The 27173-nt window shown below is 45.5% G+C and overlaps 6 protein-coding genes across 6 annotated transcripts; 4 read left to right on the forward strand and 2 right to left on the reverse strand.

Annotated features, from left to right (window-relative positions):
* Positions 1–7679: 7679 nt before the first annotated feature.
* Positions 7680–8713, reverse strand: DFL_009798 (uncharacterized protein; the record flags this gene model as incomplete). The annotated part of the gene is made up of 6 exons (XM_067639737.1): positions 7680–7907; positions 7973–8047; positions 8113–8222; positions 8286–8424; positions 8491–8564; positions 8653–8713. 6 exons carry the CDS (start codon positions 8711–8713, stop codon positions 7680–7682), a joined length of 687 nt encoding a protein of 228 aa, XP_067487496.1.
* A 4164-nt stretch (positions 8714–12877) lies between these two features.
* DFL_009799 (uncharacterized protein) lies at positions 12878–13837 on the forward strand (the record flags this gene model as incomplete). The annotated part of the gene is made up of 1 exon (XM_067639738.1): positions 12878–13837. The coding sequence occupies one exon, from the start codon at positions 12878–12880 to the stop codon at positions 13835–13837; it is 960 nt and encodes a 319-aa protein (XP_067487497.1).
* A 1892-nt stretch (positions 13838–15729) lies between these two features.
* Positions 15730–17658, forward strand: DFL_009800 (uncharacterized protein; the record flags this gene model as incomplete). Its single annotated transcript, XM_067639741.1, has 4 exons — positions 15730–15788; positions 16069–16186; positions 16278–17441; positions 17506–17658. 4 exons carry the CDS (start codon positions 15730–15732, stop codon positions 17656–17658), a joined length of 1494 nt encoding a protein of 497 aa, XP_067487498.1.
* A 713-nt stretch (positions 17659–18371) lies between these two features.
* DFL_009801 (uncharacterized protein) lies at positions 18372–19882 on the forward strand (the record flags this gene model as incomplete). Its single annotated transcript, XM_067639742.1, has 3 exons — positions 18372–18564; positions 18735–19022; positions 19122–19882. 3 exons carry the CDS (start codon positions 18372–18374, stop codon positions 19880–19882), a joined length of 1242 nt encoding a protein of 413 aa, XP_067487499.1.
* A 144-nt stretch (positions 19883–20026) lies between these two features.
* Positions 20027–21013, reverse strand: DFL_009802 (uncharacterized protein; the record flags this gene model as incomplete). The annotated part of the gene is made up of 2 exons (XM_067639743.1): positions 20027–20635; positions 20699–21013. The coding sequence occupies 2 exons, from the start codon at positions 21011–21013 to the stop codon at positions 20027–20029; spliced, it is 924 nt and encodes a 307-aa protein (XP_067487500.1).
* A 2772-nt stretch (positions 21014–23785) lies between these two features.
* Positions 23786–26434, forward strand: DFL_009803 (uncharacterized protein; the record flags this gene model as incomplete). Its single annotated transcript, XM_067639744.1, has 1 exon — positions 23786–26434. One exon carries the CDS (start codon positions 23786–23788, stop codon positions 26432–26434), a length of 2649 nt encoding a protein of 882 aa, XP_067487501.1.
* Positions 26435–27173: the final 739 nt, after the last annotated feature.

Consider the following 27173-nt stretch of genomic DNA (forward strand, 5'->3'; position numbering starts at 1 on the left):
GGAATGTTGGAGGATGTTATCTTAACCCTTTGATCATATAGATTCGCTTTAAGGGAAAGACCCGGTGAGGGGTGTATGGGATGCTCAACGCTGCCGTCAGATATTTATATATGTCTATAATATCTGTTATATTCTCGGATTTCAATCCACCAAAACTATCCGAGAAATTTCTGGCTACCGTGAGAATGATCGTGGCAAGGTATTATTATGTGTCCGATGTCGAATTAATATTCGGAGATATCGTGGTTTATCGCGGTGCCAGGTCGGAATTGGGCTCGTAGATGGTAGCCAACAGCGTCGAGCGGTTATGCCAGAATTTTTTTTCTGAGGCACAAAAAGTACTGGAAGGAAGGAAAACTTTGGGATTGGGAGGGCCGCTGGCCCAAACGGATATATAGTGTCCTGCAACCAGTCATGGCCTGGGACCAAAGATTATTCCCATTCGTGGTGTGGGAAAAAAAAAAAAAATTACAAAATGTCCTACGAGAATTTTGCTTCTTCCTTATTCTTGGTAGGCCGCTAAGAGTGAGAAGGAAAAGAAAAAAAAAAAAGTCGTCCTTCCCTCCGGGATATTGGAATAAGTTTTCAGGGCCGTGCCCGGTGAAATAAGCAACCTTTGGAACTAACGATTCGCAAGAAGATGAGTCGCACACACACTTTTTGCCGTTGATGCCTTGTGGGATTGGAGACAAACAGTGGGAGAAAAAAACCCCTGCTGGAGTTTGGGCAAATTGCCTATGGAGCATTCGAAATCGTTTTTCTAAATATCGAACGCCTCAGGATACTTTCCCGGGTGCTCCTGTTGGGCAGACGCGAGTACTCGAGTATGTATGTTTATATGTACATATGTACATATTCGACAAGAGTTTTCCAAGTCGACTCCTGGGAATAATTGATGAGCCGTCCCGATCCCTTGCCTTCAAAGTCTTTCAAGTTAACGGGAACATGCAAGCGAAGAATGAGGACATAAGTTTCCGCTGCGTTGCCGATATCAGGTCTCTCTTCCCGTCTTGTTGAGGCCGAATGGCCAGACTTTCAATATCACGCTGGCAGGGTTGCATGTGGGCGGGGATAATTATTTGAGACCATGTTGAGACAAGTGGAAACGCTGTCCGGGGCTGGTCCCGGGGTGCCCCAATCCATTCTATAGGTGTGGCTGAGCTGCTTCCTCAGCTCATCAGTCCACTATCAAAAAAAATATCCCCATATCCCAGATTTGACCTGTTTCTTGCTACCCTTCTGCATAAATTCCAGCCGAGTCACGAAGAATCCCATAACCGAAACTACCTGCGCATCGGCCATGGCATAAACGTCGACATCCTAGCGCTCTGTAGCAAAATTAGCCCAGATCAATGAAGAGGTCAAGTAATTGCTGTATTGCTCCTATTCTTTCATCTTCCGACCCATCAAGGGTGGCATCCAAACTGCTCTCTTTCTGATAGGGTTGTCGGGACGATTGGGCAGTTCCGCGACTTTTCGGTGAACCTTCGACGGATTGCACCTCTGGCAAGCTTGATCACGCCAGCTAAAGACAGCCTTCAAAGTCATGGTTAACAAGGTTTCTTTCGTGTGTGCAAGCTTTGTGTTTGGCCTGGCTGTCACGCAGGTTCTGCGAGATATGAATCGTTTGTGCGGTGTGAATTGCTACTGCATGCACAATCACTGATATACATGTACACAAGGCGAGTTTTGTGTACCATTTTCACAAGATAGGGCAGTGCAGCTATGCTTGGCGGTCATAGAGGAAGTTACGGGCAAAGGTATTTTTGGAACAGGGCAGAAAATTGAGATAGTCCCCGGTGCTAAACGGTTCGGGCGCGCTATTTCGAGTTAGTCTCCCCGATGAATCGGGTCCACCGGTAATTTATCCGTTCCCGCCCAGCCAGTTGAAACACAACAATGCCATACACGAAAATATTTTCCAAAAATTTTTCCAACGAATATTTTTCATTTCGTTTCACAAAAAGGTGGTCTCGTGAGTGCACGACACTCGCGGCTATGCGTTATCGAAATTTATTTGATATATTCGTCGTTAGGTCTAAATGAATGCCCATACCACCTTCTCAACCATTCAGTGAAAAATTTTCGCATTCATCTCACCAGCCATCATGATAATCTGAGCAGGGTCCGCATATGATAGACATATCACCCACACCTCAAAGTAGGAGACGTGGCTCTTCCTTTGTTTTTTTCTTTATAAAGTCACATACAAATCCTAGAATGTTTCCCTGGGCATGATTTAGGCGACGGCAAAAGCGCCATCCTCATTCCAGAAACATTCTCGTATTTACCTCTAAAGCTTCGTCAATATCTTTCCAGATGGTATACGGCGCCGGAGCGGACCGAAATCTCGTATCCTGCCACAACACTAGATTCAGCAAAAGGTCAAAGTCAAGAGTTCTGATAATTATCTGACAATGTGATATATATCTATAAACCCGAAATCATAAGGTTGTTCCATTCCATCGTGATGCCTTGGCTTTGATCTGATGCTTATAGTCATCGAACTTTTACGCCATATCAGAATAACCTGGTCTCGCTCTGCGCGCCCTGTGAAGTTATTCCAGTAACCCGCAATTGCCCAGATTTAACCTAATAGTTTCTACAAGTATCAACTTTCCTAGAACGTCCAATCATATTACCTTGAGACAATAGTGTTATGTCGAAATCAAGAATCTAAAATGGAATCGATTGTAGTGTTTCTATAAAGACGATAGACTTTTCGACCGTCTCGGATTTCTCTCATATAGTGCCGGAACACCCCGACCATGCTGCATTACTGGACGATGGTATATTAGACTTGAAGAATCTGGTAGGCCAAGGGAATGCACGTTGGATGTGAAATGAACACATTTTTTTTAGTTGATGCTTGTTGGTGGTTTTTTGCTGATCTAAATGTCCAACTAAGCGAAAGATTGTGACGTGAATTATAGACCCAATACGCGTGTAAAGGGCCCTTGGGGTCTTCTGCTAAGGACCTATAACTGATACAAGTCCCGTCCTTTTTGACAATACCGAAAGCGACCTCTGTACAGAGTATACGTACCGTAGAGCCATTTTACTGAAGCAACAACGACAACTGCAAATTTAAACATTGTGGTTCGATTTTCGAAATTCCACGGTCTATGCACTGTTCGCCTCCATTGGCCCATATCGGCATGAGGTTTATGCAAGAGACCCCTCAAGATGAAAATCGGTGCCCCACTTCCCGCCAGAACCAAATCACTCAGTTTTCGGTTTCGCCAAAGAAAAAAAAAAAGATTTTTCTCCTCCTACCAAAGAATTTCACATCGCGTCCCATTTTTATAGAAAGTGTTTGACAAGAAGTTTCCAAGTGGGAAGCTATACGCGTTCAGTCATGCCTTAGTCTTGGGGTGTAGAGCTTCAGGATCGCAAGGAAGCTGGTCCTTTTCGAGCATCTGCTCGTGTTTCCTCCGTACTGCCTCAGAGCTCACTTCCTAATCCTTTAGCTCGTCAATAGTACTAGAAGCTGCATGCGTTGGCTACAGTATTGAAGCCTCAGGACCGGTATACCTTGTACAAAATTCGCGAATGTACCGAATCACGGTCATTTATGGTTTGGCGTGATATCAGGTATCGGGCTAATCTTGTGTGTAGGAATGAACCTTAGATATAGGCCCTAGGAAGTGACCAGGATCTGACGAAATCTGCGACTGGTTCCGTTCTCTGCGTTGGCATCCGATAACAAGTCTCCTCAAATTGGGTAGCTTAAGAGTGTATAATTCTGACAATTAGCTGGGCTGCTGAATGTTCAAACTAAGGATGCATTTCTCCCGGTTGCGACTAGAGAATTTCTTAATCACCCAGCCAGAATTTGATATGCTACAATTTAACACTTGAACTTGGAAAATCTATCTGGATATTTCCGCTGAAATATAAGGCTTCTGAATTCTGAAATTTCGAAAGCGAAAAGTTGCAATTGTCTCGGTGGGAATACCACGTAGAACTACCCATATCCTAGCCGTTTTCTGACAACCTAATTGACGATTCGCTCTCCCAATGGATTTCATGCAGGATGACATTCTTTATGCATAAACGACCAAACACACACAAGAACTAAATGCGGTTTTGTTTTTTTTATTGATACATGATTCGCTTGAAATTTAGCGTCTGTATGCAAAGTCCTTCGAACAGTTCAGACGTGTGAATTGTCGACGAACCAAGGAGGAAAAAGTGGGCTGGGTTTTGCGCGAAAATTTTCCTTTGCCAGCTCTTTACAGAACAATATTTATACTTGTTGCTATGGCCTAAGGTGATAGCGATACATCTATCATTGGCCAGATTTGGCTATTTTTACATTGAAAATATTCAGCACCCTCCCTTTTTTTCTAACTAGCAAGTAAAAGGATTTCGTCCGATCTCTCACTGGGTCATGTCCTGCTGCTCAGCTGTTCAGATAACCCGATACATATTATAGTTTCGAAGTTGATGACATGATTGGAGTTCTAAGTTTTCGGGCTTCCTTATTTTACCTTGTAGGATTACTCCGGAAAACTATTATATCATCGGAGCTTCGCATACGCCTTGTTATGGCTTAATTTTTCCGGATTCTCACAGCTGAGATGATTCAATGATTCAATGCTGTCCTGCCGTTGAATTTTATACTAAATTCGGACCCGGTAACCCGGGTTAAAGGCACTGGGAACTAGGCGGGCCCGGAGACGATTGCAAACGAACTTTGCCTCAGGTGTTAACCCAATAGAGGAAAGGTAACCGTAACTGCGCCACATCTCGGTCTTCTGGAAAACTTCCCTATCGATAAAATTTCTGGAAAAACTCCAAAAAAAAAAAAAAAAAAAAAAAAAAGCTGATGACGGTCAAGGCATCCTGGTTGTATGAGGGATTTTTATTGGTCATTGGGCAATGGATATCGAAACTGCAAGCCGTTTTTGTTCTCTATCGCTTCCACACCACCTACGTCGCAAAATTTTGACAGGATTTGATTCTTTTTTCATTATACAGGAAATAAGGGGTAACCCTGGAAGAAAATTTTTTTTCTGGTGGATACTGGTTTGTTGGGAAGTATTCTAGATTTTTGTTGTCCTCAAAAATATCCCTGGCCTAGCCTGGATGCTTGGTTCGTTGAATAAGTGCAAGGTCGCTGATCATGAAGTTTCGTGGATTGCGGGAGGCCGCCATACCTACCTACGTTATGGTGAGGCATTGAGCTACATGCAGGTGTTATATCAGCGAAGGTCAAACACTCGCGACGGTCGATAACACTCTGTGGAAAATGGTGCATACCCGGACGCCGCGTCGATGCGATGCCCTGCAACATCCTAAACAACAAGACTAAACATACTAGCATTCCAAAATATCAACCAGAGGAAAAGTGGAGCAGGACTGGTGGGCCGAAAAGGGCTGAAACGCGAGATAAAATCCAACCAAAGGGAGGCGTCAGGGTTGCCTCGCTGCAGGGACGTGAGAGAGAATGTCGGTTCTCGAGGCCAAAAACGTGGGCGTCCCTTGGGATGTTGCATATCTCTACGCCCACCATCGGAGGGGTGAACTGCATAGAAACCACAAAACGACATTCCTTTCTTGGGTTCCTTCCATCGCGGATCGACGCTGAGTTTTTTCTTTTCGATTTCCTTGCATCTGTCCTTTTTTTTTCTCACAACAACATTCCTCTGGATAATGAGATGAGAGGCGGGGGAAAAAACTGATACCCCTTCGCAGGCCTTCGCATGCCTTTCCCAGAGTCCTTTGCCGACACCAACGTATCAAGAAGTTCCAGAAGATGTTGGGAAAATATCACATGGAGCCGATATTGTACCCCTCCTTCCCGAATGTTGATACCAACCTCTAAACATTTTCATCTCCCTAACAGTAGCGCGTTCTTGCGTCTACTTCGACATCCATGCTTGGTCATGCAGAACGCGCTAAGGGTAGACTTTAATTTGACTGGCGAGAAAGATCAGACGAAATTCCCAACAGGATAGTCCTTGTTTCACACTTGCGATTCCTGTTCATAGGTTATGACTAACATGTGTCAAGAGTAAAGGCAGATTTCGAGGCTTTTCGGGGCAGTGTTCCCCAGAACCGTGTTACGTATTCATTGCATTTCAGTCATATTTATCTTGCGACGCTGTTGGTTTTCTATTGACAACCCAAATCCCAATATAAAATACTACCGGAAAACTTTCGCCACTTTTCTTGAGACAGCATTTGGTATTTACAAATCTCGAAATGCAAATATAGAATGCATGGAATTTAGCGTCATCGTGCAACGGAAAATCATGTATATATATTTCATCGATCTCTCTGGAGCGTTATATGCATTATAGATATCCAGTCGTGTGATCAAGAACTGAAAGGCTGAGGCCTCAAGCGTCGGATTTATTGGCCGGAGCTAAGAAGACTTCCAAAATCCAACGCAACACAACCCAGGCAGCACTACAGGTGGGATGTATGCACGTATTACTCATGATGAATCATGTGATATCATGATCCCATTTGCATTGTGGCTATAATCCTGGCGCATATCGAGAAAACCGAACACTTTTTCGCCTTATTGGTTAGGGCGTCGGCGAATTATGTTACCTTGTATTTTTCTTGATATATTGTTCGGTTAATTAATTGGTTGAGTTGGAATCTCGAGTGCTCGAAGCTTCGAAATCAATTATCCTCGCCACCCTTAAAAAAGAAACACCATCTTCATATGGAGTGTTCCAGAGGCCAGTGTTGGGTTGTGCGAATATCAGGTTATTTGAAATAACGTTTATTTTAAAATTTGTCTCCCTATCACTGAGTTAATCTTTGAGGTCAGTCCATGTCCATGCATCCGGAATCACATCCTCCGTGGAACCGAGACATAGCTATATGCATGTTGATATATCGATTTCACTTAACATCGACGCGTAAGTGCAATATAAGGGTTTTCGGGATCTAAGGATTCTCAGGAATTTGCCTTCCAAACCCCTTCCTAGCTAGGTTCTGGATGCGATGCCTTGCGAATGCTAGGTATGCGATCCGATAGGCTATAGCAGGATTTGTCTAGCAGGATAGTAAAGCGCGAACAAGTTCGGTCCTTTAAACCTTCCTAGTGGCATTCTAGTTTACGTTTATGAGTCATGCATGTACTTAAATAGCCTTGCTTGAGGTTCTGAAGGCACGATGTACGGCTGTGTCTGATACGAAACCAAGTTGCTGCTTTCTATTTGATATCTATAAGCGCAATATTCACATGTCAAAGATCTAAAGTGTAGCAACTCCGGGAAGAATATAAATCACTCAAGTAAAACAAATCGATATGCACGTTCAGATAAGGTGCTAGGAAACGTTTACCTTATGATTTAGAATACCAGCTTCTGGATCCTTGTATCTCGTTGGTGGGTCCCTCTTGAATCCTGTCCAGCAGTGGATCTGCGCCTAGTCACATATATGCGTCTTCAGATGTATGTTACACAACCTCCAATCCTATTTATAACTATGTCTTACTGGTTGTATCGGAAGTATCATGAGGCTTGTTAGGTACCCAGTTGAAGCAAAACGTTCCCGATAGAGATAGAAGACATAAAACAAGGTGTCTCATGGATCTTCTTCATTGAGATACCTAGCTTCTGGTTATATACATGTGTAGAGTAACTGAAATAGTCGATAGGCAGCGTATTACAGATACATAGCTCCACCAACGTTACCCAAAAAGAAAATGCTCTTTAAGAGTAGACAGATGGTCCCGGGAAAGTATAGCTAGTCAGGATGGGGTAATAGATGTTCAACTTAATACCGGGTTCCTGACCGGTGTAGACACCGGGGATGGAGACCTTTGGTGGGTTACCACCAGAACCACCGGTGATCCTGAGTTGAGCACAAGAAATGTAGAACTGAGCCCCGGGGTAATTCGAGGCGCTGTGGAGGGCGATATGCTCGATACGGAGGAGATACTGCATGGTAATCGAATCAGTACTACTGGCGAAATGAATCAAGGAGATAATCATTTATGACTTACGAGACCACTAGCAATCCTGGTTGGGAGTTGAAAAGTCAGGGAGTTAAGCATCTCCCAGTTGGGTCCATTGCTTCCCTGTAGGGTTTAGGCCGAGTTAGTGTCTCGTTGAATGTATCTACCCGCTGGTAGTTGATTCTTACAAATGTGATTTGTCTTTGATGGATTTTGAACCAGTTGGCTCCAGAGCCATCCCAAGTGTTCAAGTTGGTGATACTAGACGGCGCTTGGCCGAGGTACACAATATATGGACCTTCAAATCGTTATAACTTTAGTCATTGTCCTCGTAGCTTAAACATTAGGGTCTACCGCTTACCAGGATGGAAAACCTGCTGGTCAAGTGCAAATCCAACTGTAGAGCCAGCAGCGACTTCATATGTCCCAGTGTTGCTGCCAGTCCTCGCACCCGCATTGCAAGTGAAATCGGTTGATGCGACATTCTCAATTGGAGAGTTCTATTTTATATGAACCTTGTCTTAGCCTTCTGCCCCATTAGATCCCCGAAGTATCAGGTCTCGTACCATGTTGGAGTTTTGGCGGACATATTGGTATTGCCCCGTAGTGGTGCCTCCGACTATAAGAGAGGGGAAACGGTCTAAATGGCGCATAGACGGTCAGCTACGACAATTTAACGCCGTCATTGTAGACATGTATTATTCTCGAGAAGGGTCTGTCGAACATACAATGAGCAAGAGCCGAAGGGAGAATGGCACTAATGGCCAGGATTGTCGTGAGGACCTTCATTTCAAAAAGGTAAAGATGTATCTCTCAACAAATATAAACAAAATCGAATTCTAGAAGCTCGAAAGTGGTGTATAGGAAATCCAGTCCTATTGTTCTTTCTTGCAGGCTACCGACATCCACAGGAAGGCACTTTAGAGCAATAACGAAATGTACTTCAAGAGGTGGGCCTACTGAATTTATAGACTTTACAACGGCTCGAGCGCTCTAGATCCTGAGCCCAAGGAAAGTATAGGTGCACTCTGAACCTTACTGCCATGCTTTCTCGTCAAGGAGGTATCGGCTGCGGTTCCGCCATATATCATAAGTATGGATCATCGGCTCGGATCTTGGAGTTTATGGTGCGATTTTTCAGTTAAAGTATCAATAGCGAGTTCGCAAGATAGCTATACAGGATTGCACTATAATACCAAACATTTAAACTACGGTCTAGTCTTTCTCATGGTTGGACTACCCATGCTCTCCACAAATCCTTACGGATATCGGCTAAAATCTCCCGAAGGCAAGGTTCTTGCGAGCTTCGATCGGTGCTTATTAAATTCGTTGCCAGTACGAGCAGACAAGAGTAAGGCACATATCCCTATTCTTCTATAGCTATCCGTGGCTCTTAAGCCAACTATTCAGGGATATTTTAATTCTGCCACAGTTCAGCATCGTGTATCCCACCGCGTGTCAATATCGCTTTTGCATGCATCTAGATGGGATGATTTGATAGCAATTCCAGAGAATGAATCCGGATGTGCAATCCAACAGGCTTTTTTGGAAACTAAGATCCCAAGAAAGAAAAACACCATTAATCTGAGAACAGTACTTCGAAAGACCCCGCCTTTCTACATGTCGCAATCCAAACACTCGTGACATTAACCCTCCTCCCAAGAACTCTTGTAAGTTTCGAGTTAAGATCAAAAAAACAGTCGTTCGGAACACTAGAACGTCGTCCCGCAATCCCGATTTCATTCTGACACATCCTAGACCTGAAGCACGAGATCGCCCAAACCTGGATTTTGTTGTCAACGGCCTAATGTTTTCCGGAATTAGCCTGAATAGATGGAGACCAGGAAATGGATATTCGGGACTTGGTATCACACTGCGGGTTCTTGTTCCCAACGTTTACAACGCAGAGCTGGCTGTAAAAACTGGATTTTCTTTTATATATTCTCCACGTGGAGGCTTGAGGTGCGAATGTGCATGATTTGTCGATGGTAGATGCCTAGGTGGATTCGAGGCTACCTAGGTTCCATGGTTAGCTGGTTATGTATTTGCGTGGAGCATATTCGCATATCAAGTTTGAGATTATGATGAGATATTCTTTTTTAATTACGTCACGACCGATAGAAGGTCTTACGGGTCAATTCTCGGAATTCATTTGGTTATATTACAACTTCAATTTGGCGATGGTTCGAAGGTTTTTGTGTTATGGTATCGGCTTTTTTTCATTCTACCAATCTTCTTAGTGCTTAGATACATGCCACCGTAACCGCTAAAAATATTCCCCGTTCTTATTTATCTATTTTCTAGATCGACCTTATTCTCGAGGCAAGGATCTAATTAAACAGAAGAAACACCAATTTGTCCTTAACAGAGACATCTGTAAAAATCAGTGGACGAGTGCGCGTGAAGCCAATAAACAAACCAAATTTATGAACGAATGGAGGCGAATATGCCGTACCCGGAAAACGGTGAGGAAGAGGAGGAAAATAAAATTAAAGATTTATTACACATAATCTACGTCGCAGTCGCGATATCCGTCGCGATATCCATACCTCCCCTCCGCACGAACATTCACCCAGTCACCACGTAATAAATCTTCTTCGTCTTCGAAAGAGGGCGACCTATTCCACATGTCTCTCCCTTTCATAGCGGCTCCTCCCCAGCGGTGGCCCATTCGTCCGCCCCTGTGGTACTCTGATCCCACAAAAATTACATTCGTGGAATTACTACCAGGACTCTCGAGGCCCTATTATGCATAATTTTATGGACTCTGCATGTTTATGCAGGTCCTTGAGGCATCTTGCCGTACTGTCTTGTATGTGGCCTCGGTAGAGTGGGCTCAGGGTGAAGCGGCGAGTGACATAGGGTGAGAGGTGAAGTGTGACTTCATATATGTAGTCGTCCTGGTTAGGTTCTTGTCCTATATATCCAGTGTCTTTATTGTTATATAAGATGGAAAGTTAGCCAGGCACAAAACTAGTAGCGTGCAACAAGTCGTACGCGTATGGATGGGAGGAATACTTACCACCTAAACGACCGTAATCGTTGTCTGTGATATTTCTCACGGTTAAGGACTTGATATCATAAAGCGGGACTTTTGTCTCAGCTACGGCATCTAGGTGTCTTGTTCCCGTATCTCGCTCGCGAGGAGCTACGATTGAATTGTTCCAAACGAATACCAAGGGATGGGGTATTGGCCCCGAGCTCTCCGGTATCGAACACGGCACTAAATTTTGTAGTCGAAGGTGTAAGTGAGGTTATGTCAGTTTTCATATGGCTCCCCTCTCGGGTATAGACGAGCCGTTTGAGCCGGCCAAGTAAGACCATTTCGGCTTTGGTAGTGTTGGTTGTTGGTAAAGCGATAGTATTCGCTATAAGGAAAGAAAAGGTGTTTGAAGATCTCAGAGTAAATAGGGACATGTGATTCGAGTCCGAAGGTCTCGTTTCGAAAGGGGTAATGTTGGTCAGCTAGTATGTATCGGTGACCGAGACGTGTCTGCGAATGGTGCATTTTGAAAATTTATTTTCCGTGGTAATAAATAAGTGGCTGGCTTTTTTGGAAGAAGAAGAAAGGCTGGGCCTAGCTAGTTGGTCAAATTGCAAATACCCGAGCTTGGAGTTCCGATAGAAGGTATCCGCTGGCTAATTGATGGTATAGGATGATGTGGTGGAATAGAAGCTAGACCGACTGGACGAAAGTTCCGAGCCAGTCCTATCTCCTATTTATAAGCACAATTATTGTCATTGATCTGGGGGTTATGCCAGCAAATTGACATGTCTTGGTAATACTAGTATGTCTGATCAGAGCATTCGATATGCATGTAGTTCCCATTGGCCTTCTAGAAGCTTTCTTGCGTTACCTGAAAATAGTCATTTTAATATCAAAGTTGTTTGTTATGGACATGGGCATTGAATCACGAGTATAAACGGGTGGATATCATAGTCTCACAGTAATGAAATACCTTGTTCGCTTATCGAAGGTCGCAAGTTCTGTAGAGTAGACGTGATTGTGTAATGTTGGAACTCGGGGCTATGTGTTTTCTGTACGACTTTAAAATCGGGATTATCATGATATGGCTTCGAGCCCTAGTGGATATGAAAAAACTCGATGGTCGACGGTGCAGGGAAATGATGTTTGTATTGACGCTCTGAGACAAGGCGTCGAATTTGAATTTGATAGCCAATGATCTTGCCGGACCAGCCAATGATTATTCATGCCTTTAATTCTTGAGTTTTGAGGATTTACATGCATATAAATTAGGTTCGGGATGTGGTGGAACATGCCACTTTCGACATAAGAAAATACCAATGAAAATAGATGGATTTTCAGTTGATCAATAGCATAATTTAACATATTTCGATTGGTAAATCTGAAATACTACAATTTTGCTATACACGGAACCATGGAGCTCACTTGGCGTCTAAGATTTCTAGAGGAAATATTCGCCTCGAGCTCCTTGATAGCTAGTCGACATTGCATGTTTGCAGGATACTTTGGATAATTCTCTGAATCAGCTAGTGTTATCTGCCTGGGTAGTCACTTAAACACTCAGATACTGGGCCACTTAGGGTAAAAAGGAAATTTAACTTTTTGCTACTGTAAAATAAATATCATCGGCATTGACAGCGAGACCACTTGGTACCCAGCTTCGAGTTCGCCACTCCAAGCACAACTGGGTGCCAAATGTGTTGGTTTCGGTAGCAGATGTTGTGTTTTTTGCGTTGCCAGGTCTAAATCTGTAATCTTGGCACTAAACTTGTGTTGGCTAAATCCGGTCGCATATTTTCAAGTTTGATTTCTCAACTTTGTTTCTTTGGCGTTTTTGCGACAGCAACATTGTCTCCATAATTCGAACTGCAGCGATGCCGCTCATACCCAAGAACACCAATCACCTAACTTCAATTATAGCCACTACATAATACCCTCTACTGGTCTAATCCATAAATACAACAACGATGCTATCGGCTACCAAACTCGCCCACTTGAAGCTCACACATCTTCACACAGCATCGAATACACTTTTCCTCTCCTCCCCTCCCGTTTCTGCCCACCTTTCTTCTACTCTATCCGTTAATGCCTCCAAGTCGAATATCCAATTATTAGAATCTACATGGAGGAAGACATGCGTTGCATGTGGGTATGCACAGGTCCCCGGGTTGACTTGTTCGGTACGGGTTAGGGGAATTGGAGGGGACCCCCAAGTTGGATGGACTACAAACCCCGAAGGGAAGATAAAAGCTGCCAAAAAGCTTGGTGACGTCCAGGTGCTTTGTGGTACCGGTGGGAATGTAGAGAGGAACATGTCGCGAAGAGTCAGGAAGCGAGGAAAGAGGACTCGAGGTGTAAAGAGCGGTCGGGAGAAGGCGGAGTCCAAGGAAATACCTGTCTCGAAAGTATTAATCAAAGCTGACGAACTTGTCACTGCCGCTGCGTCCATTGAGGCGGCGACAGCGACGGTGACGTCGAAGCCTGTTGAATCACGCAAGAAACCCAAGACCACGTCTGCTGCAGCAAAAGAGCCTCGAATGGTCTATTCCTGCAAGATCTGTTCTAGCAAAACCATTCACTCACTACCGAAAAATCCAGCTGCAGTTAGCCACGATAAGGCTACGTCAGAAATATCCGGGCATGGACCAACTACACAAACGAGTACTTTATCGAAACCTCTGGCTGCCTCTGCATCTAAATCCATACCCGCGGCCGCGGGAGACTTGCATCGGTCCATGACGACACTGATCTCAGCTGCACCACCAGCAACATCGTCAACGAATGCTGCGGCTAGGAAACGGGCGAAGTCGCGAAAAAATACCTTATCGAGTATGTTGGCGAAGGAGGCAGCGAATAGATCCGCAGCGACGGGAAACGGCGCTGGAGGTTTTGGATTTGATTTGATGGACTTTATGAAAACGAGTTGAGATCGTGCTATAAAAGAGCTCTCGAAATTACACGAGATCTTTTGACAATATTGTCTTGAGGACGGTACCTTAGTCAACATTTGACTCTGAATGGTGCAAAACAGACGGGTTGACAGCTCATCTAGAACATGGTCTTTGTGTACCGTGTACTCGGATTGGAGGCTGGAACAAATGCAATGCATATTATTTACACCCGGATTTCCAGAAGCAAGATTGAAAACCTCCAAACTGGGAAGACAGGCGACGGTCATGCACCGAGACCTGCGAATTGTCTGCGAGGACGGGTCGGGTTTCCCGGTGGGTTCCTCTCTTATCATTTGCTTGTGTAACGAGAATTCCCCTTGCATTGCAGGCGGCCGATTTTATGCAAGCCCTTGGAAATAATAGGGAAACCACTGGGCAGATGGATGGGGGTGGTCTACATACGGGGGGGAATGATATGATATATCTCGATATTAAGTTTACACTTGGACGGCATTACGTCTCCATTCCTCTTCTCAATCTTCGTGAGAGGGATTTCCTGATCCTCGTATTCATAGTCTTGATACGAGCCTAATTCCTCCTGTCTTGGTGTGCCATACTTTGCATTTTCGTGTTGCAGCAAGAGAGGTCGCGAAGTAAGGGGAAAAAGTTGCTTGAGCTCACAAGGTCTCTGATTGGACCCGCTCCGATTCGCTACCATGGTTGCTGCACCTGAAGATCTATCTCCTTGTCAGAGCAAAGGGTGATTACTCTATTTTCGATAGTTCACTAAGTAAAGAATAAGAATAAAAGAACCAAGCTAGCCGACTATCGGGAGTAAAACGAGATTCATGGAGGTACATCTCGCCGGAATTGAAGCTTCAAGGTACACCTGGCTAACCTGAAGTGGTAATATCACAAAGGGTTTGAAGTCGGTTTGGGCTTGGGGTGTGTATGTGCGTCGGAAACTAGGAAGTTTTGTACATACCCCGCATCTTAGCCATCGCGGACCTTTTTCCTTCGCGTTTTCGTCCCCACTTTGGAGATGATGGGGGCGCTTTTTTCTTGATTCCGGGGTAACATCGGTGATTTCAAAGCTTGTGCTCGGTCGTGCCGATTTATCTGCGAAGCGATTATAACGATAACAGAACTGTTGAGACTTCGGCCTGTCGTGTATTCCGTCTACGGGAAACCATTCGTAACGATTTCCCGTTTGAGATGGATATTTTCCCAACCGTTGCTGCTATACATGCATAATGCACAGGGCTATCCGAGGTTGAAAAGGCGGCAAGATCGAGCTAGACATTCGCTCAGATTAATATTGATTCAAGGGCAGCAGAAATAGTGTAAGAGACATTCGTCTAGACTCGCAATGGTCCGAGTTTGCGAGCACCCTCTGTGATTCGGTATCGTCACGAAGACTAGGGTCTCTCTTCACACACAAAAAAAAAACTCCATTGCCCCGCATTTTTCGCCTCGCAGTATACCAGTGGGTCTAGTATTATCTTTGGTGGTTCTGGTACTCGCTATCTTGGTAGCGGAGGGAGGCCAATGCAACAATCGATATGATGAAACTCCACATTTTGCCCTTGGCGCGAAAGCATCTTCCTCTTGCCCGGTCAGCAGCTTCTGACGGAAGGGGTAACGATATGCCGGGATAATGGCGGCAAAAGAAGGATAGCCTTTCTGGTGTGTTCTAGTTCATTGCTCTCCATAAACCGTGTGCATTGAGGAAGGCGACAGCGGACGGCTCCCAGCTGCTCTCAAACTCGCGGGAACTGTGGAGGAGTATATAATCGTAGAAGTATCCTTTCCGTTTTTCTGGTTCTTCATCCTTTCAAGCTCCAACCTTCGCATCCAGCAGATAATCTTCCCTTCCACCCCAACATTTGTCGTAGTATCTATTACAAATCACCACATCAAGAATCAAAATGGTCTCAGTAACTCTGGAAGTGCCGGGAATCGGCAAATACGAGCAGCCAACTGGCTTGTAAGTTCACGATCTTTTCATTGTCCCTTCGTTTCTCCCTCTCGATATCCCTTTCATCGCTTCATGTGGTTGGTGGGTAGGGTGGATAGTGGTGGCCAGCACGTAATGCGACGGACACTTTTTGCGGGGTTGCTTCTTAGCCGATAAACCCCGCCTTCGCCTTTCGGCTGCCTTGCCACCGATGCCCACCTTCCAGCCGAAGATGATGTGATATCAAATCATGGGAGCGAATTTTGCCTATAGACGGTTAATATATTAACATCGGGTGGTTGTTTACCAGGTTCATCAACAACGAGTTCATCAAGGGAAAGAAGGGCCAGGAATTCGAGGTCATCAACCCCACCACCGAGAAGGTTATCTGCAAGGTCCACGAGGCCACCGAGGAGGATGTCGATATCGTATGTTCCTATCCAAACTCTACTCATTATAGGTGTATTGATCTATAATCGATTTCGGATCGGTGCTAATATGGATGGATGGGTGTAATAGGCTGTTGCTGCTGCCCGAAAGGCATTCAAGAATGGCAGCGAATACCGCAACCTGTCCACCGCTGCCCGTGGCAAGCTCCTTCTCGATCTTGCCACCCTCTTCGAGAAGAACATTGACCTGCTCGCCTCCGTTGAGTCTCTCGACAACGGCAAGAGCATAACAATGGCCAAGGGTGACATTGGTGCCTGCATTGGATGTCTACGATACTATGGCGGCTGGGCCGACAAGATTCACGGAAAGGTCATCACAACAGATGACGGCACCTTCTCCTACACCAAGCGTGAACCAATTGGTGTTTGCGGCCAGATCATCCCATGGAACTTCCCACTTCTCATGTGGGCCTGGAAGATCGCCCCAGCAATCGCCTGCGGTTGCACTGTCGTCCTCAAGACTGCCGAGCAGACTCCTCTCAGTGCTCTCGTCGCTGCCAGACTCTGCAAGGAAGCTGGCTTCCCACCTGGTGTCGTCAACATCATCTCCGGTTTCGGAAAGACTGCTGGTGCTGCCATCGCCTCGCACATGGATATCGACAAGGTCGCCTTCACCGGCTCTACCTTCATCGGCCGCACAATCATGAAGGCTGCTGCCTCCTCCAACTTGAAGAAGGTCACCCTCGAACTCGGTGGCAAGTCGCCAAACATTGTCTTCGATGACGCTGATATTGATGATGCTATCTCCTGGGTTAACTTCGGTATCTTCTACAACCACGGCCAGTGCTGCTGCGCCGGTTCCCGTATTTACGTCCAGGAGAGCATTTACGACAAGTTCGTCCAGCGCTTCAAGGAGCGCGCAGCCCAGAACGTCGTTGGTGATCCATTCGATCCTAAGACTTTCCAGGGTCCACAGGTCAGCCAGCTTCAATACGACAGAATCATGGACTACATCAAGAGCGGTAAGGAAGAGGGTGCCACCGTTGAGATCGGTGGTGAGAGACACGGTGATGTCGGTTACTTCATCAAACCAACCATCTTCTCGAATGTCAAGCACGAAATGAAGATCATGCAGGAGGAAATCTTCGGACCTGTCTGCGCTATTGCCAAGTTCAAGGATGCCGATGAGGTTGTCGAGATTGCCAACGGCACAATGTACGGTTTGGCTGCTGCCGTTCACACCAGGAACTTGAACACTGCCATCAAGGTCTCCGACGCATTGAAGGCCGGTACTGTAAGTTGAAAAATCCATATTTCTTACAGCCTATTATCGAATCAGCACTAATTATTGTGAATAGGTCTGGGTCAATTCTTACAACTTGCTCCACTGGTCTTTGCCATTCGGTGGTTTCCGTCAATCTGGTATTGGCCGTGAGTTGGGCAAGGCTGCTCTTGAGAACTACACTCAAGTCAAGACCGTCTCCATCAACATGAAGGGTGCCCTGTTTTAAACACGCTTCTATCGCTTGCTTAGAATGAATCTTTTGAATTAACGAGCCCTTTCCTTTGTATAATCTTATGACCTCTTGATTACATCCTCCGCTATTACCCCTGCCGTTGAATTTGGATTATACATTAATTTGGGGAGCTGGGTACTTGGGGAAAAAGCGTTCTTTCTTTTCTGCTGGAGAACTTTCTTTCGGGGATTCCTTTAATTTTCTGATCTTTGCAGGCGTGTATTGTACTTAAAGCCCCCAGCTTTCATTAAGTAACCGTCCTGTTTGGCTAGTTTGTGGTGTTTCTTGTATAAATTATCGACTAGCCTTTGTCTAACCCGCGATTTGAATAGTTTCAACCGCGCGGAAGATGATCAATTGAAATGGAAGAATTGTTCTGTTTTTCCCACAAATGAGATTGAACTATTTCCCGGTGATTAGGTTACACTGCCTAATATGTGATAAGGAATTCGGCCTCGTGCCGCTGTGGGACCTCGATGTTCCCTTTTGATGCCATGATAGTATATATAATCGGTTACAAATATAACGCCAGACTAGAGTACCCACTCCTCGCAATGTAGTTGATTCTTTGTACTGATATAAAGTAACCGATATCGCACGCTCTAGCCAACTTCCTAGTTCACATTAATACACCCCCTCCTTTCTATCATATCATCATTCGATTAGGATTGATATTAAATCAATTAACATATTTAACTGCTTCGAGAATGAACGGCACATCTACCCCTCCAAATATACCACGCGAAGTCCTATCTCTCAAGGACCTTGAGGCGAAATGTTTGGAAACAATGGCGCCAATGGTGAGGGATTACCTTTACGACGGTGCAGAGGAAGGACATACTGTCCGTGAGAACCTTGAAGTATGGGATCGGTGGCTGGTTATTCCACGGATGATGCGTGGTAGGTGAATTGTCTTTGAAGTCTAGGTAGTCTGCAGAGTTTTGAAGCGGGCAACACATTTCAGCAATAGAAAATGCAACAGTTCAAGATATATCAATAGGACTGTGGGTAAACCACAATAATGATGAACAAAAAGTTATTCCTAACTAAATTACTGTTAAAATATCTAGATACATCGACTGTAAACCTTAACCCTCGAACCACCCAATTCAACCGATCATGGTCACTTCCACTTGGTATTGCCCCATCCGCAATGCAGCAACTCGCACACCCTTCTGGCGAGAAGGCTACTGCCGCGGCTGCAAGAAGTATGAATATCCCGTTCGGGCTATCTACTTTTTCAAATTATACGATTGAGGAAGTGAAAAACGTTGGTGGGGATAGCACGGTGGGGTTGCAGATGTATTTGTTAGAGGGTAGGAGGGATTTGAATATTGAGTTGATTAGACGGGCGGAAGGTATGTCTTTATTACCCAGTACCTACTATCCGAAGTGAATAAGTTGGATATACTACCTAGGTAGTAAGATGGCTGATAATGAAGGTTTGATGTGAATAGCTGCTGGCTACAAAGCTATAATGTTAACAGTCGACAGTCCAGTCCCCGGAAACCGCCCAGGATTGATAAAATCCAACTTTGTAATGCCAAAACACATGAGATTCAGGAATTTCTCAGAAGACTTCGGTGGTCCGTTAGATCAAGCCCAGGATACACAATTTAATGACCCCTCTACTACTTCAGCTATCGCAAACAATACGAGCCCCGATAGTGCCTCCGCACGTGCACAAGAACAAGCCGCAAAATCCCGGAGTAACCAGTTAATCGTCGACCCATCGATAAACTGGGAACGCGATATGAAATGGTTACGTGAGAATACTTCATTAGAGATATGGGTGAAAGGCGTACTACACCCATTAGATGCAGAGGAAGCGATCACTTATGGCGCGAGTGGGATAATGGTATCTAATCACGGTGGTCGGCAACTCGATACCTGTGTATCGGCGCTCGATGTTTTACCTGCTATTGTTAAACAGGTGAATGGTAGAGTACCTGTGCATCTTGATGGTGGGATACGGAGAGGTGGGGATATATTTAAGGCTTTGGCTTTAGGCGCGGATTTTGTGTGGATTGGGAGGCCGGTGTGGTGGGGGTTGGAGGTGGCGGGGGAGGAAGGGGTTAGGTGGGTTATTCAGACACTGAATAGGGAGTTTGAGGTTGTGATGAAGCTGATGGGGTGTAGGCATGTTGGGGAGATAAAGAGAGAGATGTTGGTAACCAAGAGTGAGCTGTTGAGTATGGGGGGTAACAGGGCCTTTTAAGCATCTAGAGCGTATGGATGCATGATTATTAGGCTAAGTGCTTATAGATTAGATTCTTCCTATCTAGATTTTATGCGTGTACTATTTTGTGCATTTTTAATAGACATGATAAGTAACATTATATTCCAAAAATAGCTAAAGCTATTACGCTGTTGTCCTCGACTTGGTCCACTCTTCGTATTCCTCAGCTGTCATTCCTACATCTTCACCCCCGTCTCCTGTGTATGTTCCGCGGTTCGCCAAATGTGGCTCGCGGAAAATAGAGTGCTTTTCTTGACCTTCTTGCAGTGTCAGCAGTGGTGGGTGCTTTGCATTCTCAATATCAAACGGCAAAGATGCTTCGTCGATAGTAGCGGCAACAACCTCATCAGGAACCTTCCACAAACTATCAGTGTAGGTATTGGGCAAACCGTGCAACCAAACGCCGTCGTAACTGCCAGTCTCCTCGGCTGAGGTTGGGACGTGGCTACGGTCGAAGTAGACTACTCCACCGAAAAGCTGAGCTTCGGCCCAGAATCCGATGGCTTTGAGGTCATAAATGCCTTTCCATGGTTTGGAGGCATAGTATTGGGTGTGTGCAATTACAGGGTATGGTGGTGGTGGGAGGAGGTCAGCGGTGTTAATCTTTGGTGGTGGGTGGTGGACGGAGTAGAGGTCTATGGCCAGGTGGTGGACAGCGGTGAGGATGATTTCCAGAAGGCGGTGTTTTTTGTAAGAGGAATTGGCTGGCGCGGATGTGTACTCCTCAAGGATCTATCGAATAAGTCTAATGAGTACTAGTAAGGCTTACGAAATTGATAAGAATTGACTCTGTACCTTGGAATTAACTGGCAATTCCTTCCAATCATACTTATCCACCTCCTTAGAGTACTTCATGAGAGTGGAACTCGAGATTTCTGGGGGTTGGGCAAGGGAAGTTTCCCAGCTTCTTTCGTCGAGACTTCCCTCTCCGTCAATTAGGATCGGGAGTGTCTTTTGAGCCTCAACGGACTTGAGGATTTTCTTAATTGCCACGGTAATGCTCTCGACATCTTCAGCGGGGAGCGAGCTAAGTGGCTTCCTATCTTTGCTCCTGTAATAGTGGTATTCTGATCCCTGAGGAATAGAGGTTTCAACAACTTCAGTAGACATTGTTAAAGGAATCTGTGGATGTCAATTGGGTGCGTGTTGGAGAATTGTGGTATTTTAGAATTGCGAAGATTAAGGCTGGCTGGGAAGATTAGAATTGATGAATTCGCAGGAGGGGTTGAAGCTCGGAGAGAAGGACGTGGGACGTGAATCGAGTAGCCCCGCAGTAGAAGGTGCTAACTTGCTAGCCATGCTGCCATGTTATCAAAGGGCCTGGTCCCCGGCTCGTGTCTTGCTAGCCAGCTGTTAGCTTAGCTTCGGTCTCTGTCCTGACGTGGCTAGCATCAGCCATGCATATGGCGTCAAACAGCACAGCATGCATCTTACCGTGAATGGTTTGGCGGCGAGGAAAACTACCACACGGCACCGCAAAAGCTTCAAGGACTATCTGGTACCCATTTCAGAAACCGAGTGGAGTTTTGGAAGTTTGTTGCGATTGCGAACTATAATTCGACCATGACGTGTGGACCTTGAAGATATTCGATATATCTATCGAAGTTAATGCTGCGCGACATATGATCTGAACTTTCTGCAGCTAGAGGAGGAGCACGAGTCTCTAGCTTTCACTGCTACAGGGTGTCTGCACATACAATACTATTGTCAATTTGGGAACTCGGACTATCCGCCTTTTGATATATTGTATTTATGGCATGTTGCATTTCGCCAATCAACGGTAACCATCGGCGCATTTATCTGCAGTTCGAACTGGTAAGACAGGATCCAAGGCTTCAGGACAGGCTAAGATAGCTTGATCTCATCACCGACGTTTAGTCTGCTGATAGGAAACTTGACTTCGTTTTCGACGTGCAGCAAGCACCCTTTTTTTTTTAAAAAAAACCAGCATATCCTTTCTCGGATAGGATGGCTAATGAATATACATACGTTTTTCCCCGATTTTGCGGGGAAGTTTTATCTGATTGGAGAGCTTCGAGAAGTCAAACGATGATGCAGAGTCACTAGCGCTATCAGATTGCGTATATGCTCCTTTTTGATTTCCTTCTCGCCTCGAATTAATTAATCTAGGCGATGGTTGTTCGAAATTTCCGGTTAGTTCGAGTATTTTAGTCGATGGTATACATATGATTAGGGCCGTATGAAGTTTCCCCTCACTTTTCCTGGTGGGGATCTTCCCCCGTCAAGGCTTTCAAGCCCGTCTATACCCCTCGGTTTGCACGGAGGGTACATATGGCCCCGTAGTGATACTTTCGATGGCGGGCGCTGGGCTCGGGGAGCTTATTCCTTCGGGTGCGAAGCCACATTTACGGTAGTCCTTCTGTTGCGAGTAATTAGCGTGAATTTATAATTAATTTGATCTTAATTAAATATTCTAGAGGATGGGTCGCTCAACCATGTAAAATTTTTTGGTGTCTATCACGCTGGAATTTAAATAGGAATACAGAACGCATTAAAATAGAGCGGAAAATGATAAGAAAAGAAACACATTCAAGAAGATTAATTATCTTACAATTATAGAAATAGAAAAACGACTGGCGCTAGCTTAAAAGTTAAAGATACCCTTTCCTTTAATACCATCTATTTATGAGTAATGTTTTGTCTAGACAGAATCCTAGCTAGATTGATAAAAAATGATGACAGATATTGACCGAAAAATAGAGGGATAGGAAATTCAAAGTGGCAACAGGTATCCGTTTTTGCGACTCTAGTTTGCTGTTTACAGTCGTTCATCTCGAGCGAAAACTATAGAGTACTCGAGATGGCAACCTAGGATCTAGGAACATAGGGTAATTTTTGGCCCGCCATACACTCAAAACATATATCGACACTAGCCTTAACATTCATATACAGCTTTTCCGCGAACCCAATCACAAACTATATTTAATTTACTATCCGGCCTCGTTAGCTATTCTTTTGTGCTCATGTTGCCAAGTTTGAGCCTCACTTGGCTAGCTAAACAAGAGCTCGGGTGGTCACTCAACTGATAGAGGCACGATAATTTAGAATTAAAACTAACGTCGACATTCTAAGGTAGCGAACTCGCCAGAAATAGTATGCCAAACATGCATCCATATGGGTACCTTGCATGACCTCTAAGAAGGCCTGGCCCCTCAGCTGAAAATTATTTTCTTCTGACGGTGTAGTGACAAGGTCAGGCGGAGCCGCCATCTGAGCATCCTGTGGTATTTTTTGCGTTGTGCAACACTAGCACATTTCTCGACTGTTGGCGGCGGAAGGCTTGCGTTAAGCTCATCCATCCCATCCTGTTATTGCATTCGCGGCCCATCTGATATCCCCAGACCGCATTTTAGGCATCACAAAGGCCAATGACGTCCGGTTCCATCATGACAAGCGCCTCCTGATAGAAAGTAAGTATCAATCCAAGTTCTTCTAAGTACCTGGGCAGTCAAGTATTAGAAATATTGTAGCTAACGCCCGTCTGCAAGCTTGCTCAGATGATACAACAACCCTCCGCTTATTCCCCCCAAATCGCCCACCTCCTTCCCTCACGAGACCGCTGCCCTGGCGCCTCTAACACGTCCTCAATCCCTCTTTAACCTCCGCCCCTACGTTCGTAGAGGGTTCACGCTCGTCCGTTCTGTATTCCCTCCAGGAACTTTACGCAGAGCATTACTCCCTCGCTTCCTACGCCCCAAAGGAACACTTCAACATCTTCCATACCTCCACGAAACTCCACTACAAAGATTACATAGACGTATTTATTATTTTGTAGCCACAAGACAGAACAAGCGACAAATAAAACGGCATCAACTTACGGTAAATAGACGACATCACACTGGTTTATCAAAAATTAAAAGAATGGCCCAGGGACTGAGTTCTTGGGTGGATCCAACGGCGTACCTGGGAAGCTATAGAAATTCGTCGCAAAACCAAAATAATGCACAACAACCACCGAGGGAACCGGGTGCTCGGCGGGCAAAGATTGTTGGCGCATTTCGGGCCGCAAATGAGGCTCGGCAAAATTATATCGCAAGTTACTATAGAGACCGAGAAGACCTAGACCAGCCGATGACGAGCTCCCCGGGACGAACGGCGAGTGGCTCGCAGTCGGGAGAGTGGACAGATAGAGATCTCCGGCCTAGCGGGACGGAAGAAATGATTCTATTTCCAAGTTATGCGAGGAAAACCATGCACGAGGAGAAGAGGAGGAGGTCTCCGTCAAGGAATAGACACGAACGCCAGTTTTCCGATGAACCGACACAGTTTCACGATAGACCTAATCCACCAGAAAGCACAACAGTAGCCGAGATTGATGTTAGAGGCTGGATCTTTGAGCCACCGTCAAATGTTCTAACCAGAAAGAATCGATTTTTGATGGGAGTTGCGAGACAGTTGTGTGGCTTGCCGGCCCAAGGGAGAGGGGTAACAGAGGAGGACAGAAAGGCGGACATGGAAGCTGCTTCAAGACTCCAATCAGGGCATCTAGACGCTGATGGTCTGAGTGATGACGAAATGGGGCCTTCCACACTCCCGTCCGGAATGTCGTCTACAAGATCTCTATCTCCAGCACGTTCACCGAGACCCAGCTCGACAAACTTGTCAGAACTAGGTAAATCGGAGTCTGAGCCCGCGTCGGGACTAGTCAAGAAGCTGTCATGGCGCGCGGCGGCGTATGCTTCGAGTTACATGCAACCCAAGAATCCTACAGGAAATGCTCCGACAGGTCTCACTTCGAAAGAGCTGGATACAGCACATGAGTTCTTAAAGCATCGAATGTTCCATGTTATGGCTAGAGCTTCTCCGAACGTGCCGGTCACGATATTCTTCTACAATGACAAGAAATCGGAATCTCATACCATTACTACGGACGCCTACGGTCAGTTTGCTCTACGTGCAGAATTGGGATTCATCCCTACAGAGCTTCGGGTATTGGCATCGGAGCGACTTAGTGTGACTGAACGGGTTCAGGTTCTTGAGTCACATGGTATAAGCTTAATATCCGATATCGATGATACAATAAAGAATTCCGCGGTCACTGCAGGGGTACGGGAAATGGCACGGAACGTCTTTGTCAGGGACTATCATTCGCTCACAATACCAGGAATCACCGAATTGTACAATACACTGGCGTTTCTGGATGTTCCTATACATTACGTCTCGAATAGTCCGTGGCAGTTATATCCACTGGTCAGAGAGTACTTCAAGGCAGCGAATCTCCCAAGTGGCTCTTTTCATTTGAAACAATATCAGTCTGTGTTCCAGGGCATATTCGAACCGGTCCAAGACCGTAAAAAAGGTAGTCTTGAACGTATATTGCGAGACTTCCCTAATAGAAGATTTATTATGGTGGGGGATTCTGGAGAAGCCGATTTAGAGGTCTATGTCGCCGTGGCACTTGCAAACCCTGGACGCATAAGGGCAATTTTTATCAGAGATGTCACAACAAAGGAAGATGTCGGTTTCTTCGAGGGCAATAACCTCAGCACAGCAACTTTGCGGCCCCAACATGCTGAAGGTTCCCCTAGCCGACCAGCTGTACCACCCCGGCGCACTGGGACGCCTTCTGAGCACACACCACAGCCGAATAGAAAGCCACAACAAGAGGAAAGTTTACTTGACTTCTCGAGTTCGGATGATGATGAGGGCCCAACCATTCTGAAGCCGATGGAGGGGCATACTCTGTACCCAACTTCGTCTACAGCGTCATTTGCAACAGCACCTACCGCGCCATCCACAAACACAACTGCCATTCCTAAGAAAGCACCACCGCCACTGCCGAAGAAGCCGACAGATCTGAAAGGCAAAAAGCTACCTGCGACGAACCACTATGGCCGATCGCCCCCTCGTTCGATGCCAATTGACATCTATCGACTCTCCAGTGACGACCTCATCGACCTTTCAGACCCTACGGACAATATGACCTTAGAACAAAAGCCTAGGTCAGGTTCTCCACACTCCCCACCACATAAATCGCCCAGTCCGCCAAAGGTCTGGAAGGCAGAGTCTTCAGCGATCTTCGACACGCCAAGAAATCCAAAAATCATCCGAGATGGGTTTTCGAATATTCGTCCGGGTGCTGGTGGGGCGTCGTCTTCTTCTCCAAACCTGCCAACCCGTCCAAGGAGCACGTCTAGCGCTATGGACCCTCCGAGATTTACTCTACGCGCGCCTACTGATTCCGATAAATCCACCACGACAATAAGCCGGACAAACTCTATTGCTAGCTCTTCAAATAACCAAAATATAATCCAACCCATTGGTAGTAGTGGGAATGTAGTGTACGCCAACTCGAGCGGAGCGACGAGCACAGAAACATGGGATCCGGCCAGCGGTATCGACAAGAAGGAGTGGCTATGGAGGCAGCGATGGGATAAAGCGACCAAGGCTTTGGATGAACAAGGGAAGGGAGTTTTGCTGGTAAGCTGGAGAAAGGGAGGGGATATATTGGAAACAGCGGTGAACGTTGTGGAAAACGCAAAGAAGGAGATGGACCATCGTTATCGTTGAGCTTACAAGCATACAGGGCTTCTTACATTATTTTTGCCAGGATTCTGTTGTTTCCATTGTTTTTTTTTTTGGGGGGGGAGGGGGATTCCAGAGTTTGTTTAATGCTTGCGATAATGCATCAGGGTTTTGGCGTTTTGTTCATGTTTCTTATGAATTGCATCTGCATCTTTGGCTTCTCACCGCTTTTCACATTGGCGGGTATTTTATCCTTCTTGGCTGTGTTAAAGTATTTTTTTTCTCTTTCAGGATGTCAGAATACAGGACTTGCAAGGCCGAATAAGGATATATATCCGATGTTATTGCATGGGGTATAGACGAGTTTTGAGCCTTTGAAGGCTTTTCTTGCGGCTCTCCGAGCTCCAAATTATAATTTCGCGCCATAGTTGGCAAGGAACATGTTGACGGGTGTGGCACACGAAGAGGCGTAGTAATTTCCTTACACAGGCTCCACTTGCCGATTTCCGGTTACATAACGTTTGAGCCTTGATGGGAGGAGAAAACGCTCCGTGAAAACCATTCTCGGTAAAGAGTGATAACCTCCGTTATAATTAAGCGGGTCGACATGCAAGAGGAGGATCCTATAGTCACGATTCAATTGACTCCGTTCCAAAAAAAAAAAAAAAAAAAAGGGTCCTACTTATCATAGGCTTAGGTATCTATAGATGGGCTTCCATTTGGAATTTCAGCCTCCCCATTCCGACTCACGAACTCTCGTCTTAAAATAGCTACGATAGATTGG

Source organism: Arthrobotrys flagrans (genome assembly GCF_004000055.1).
Source record: "Arthrobotrys flagrans strain CBS H-5679 chromosome Unknown unitig_1, whole genome shotgun sequence".
Taxonomy (NCBI): Eukaryota; Fungi; Ascomycota; class Orbiliomycetes; order Orbiliales; family Orbiliaceae; genus Arthrobotrys; species Arthrobotrys flagrans.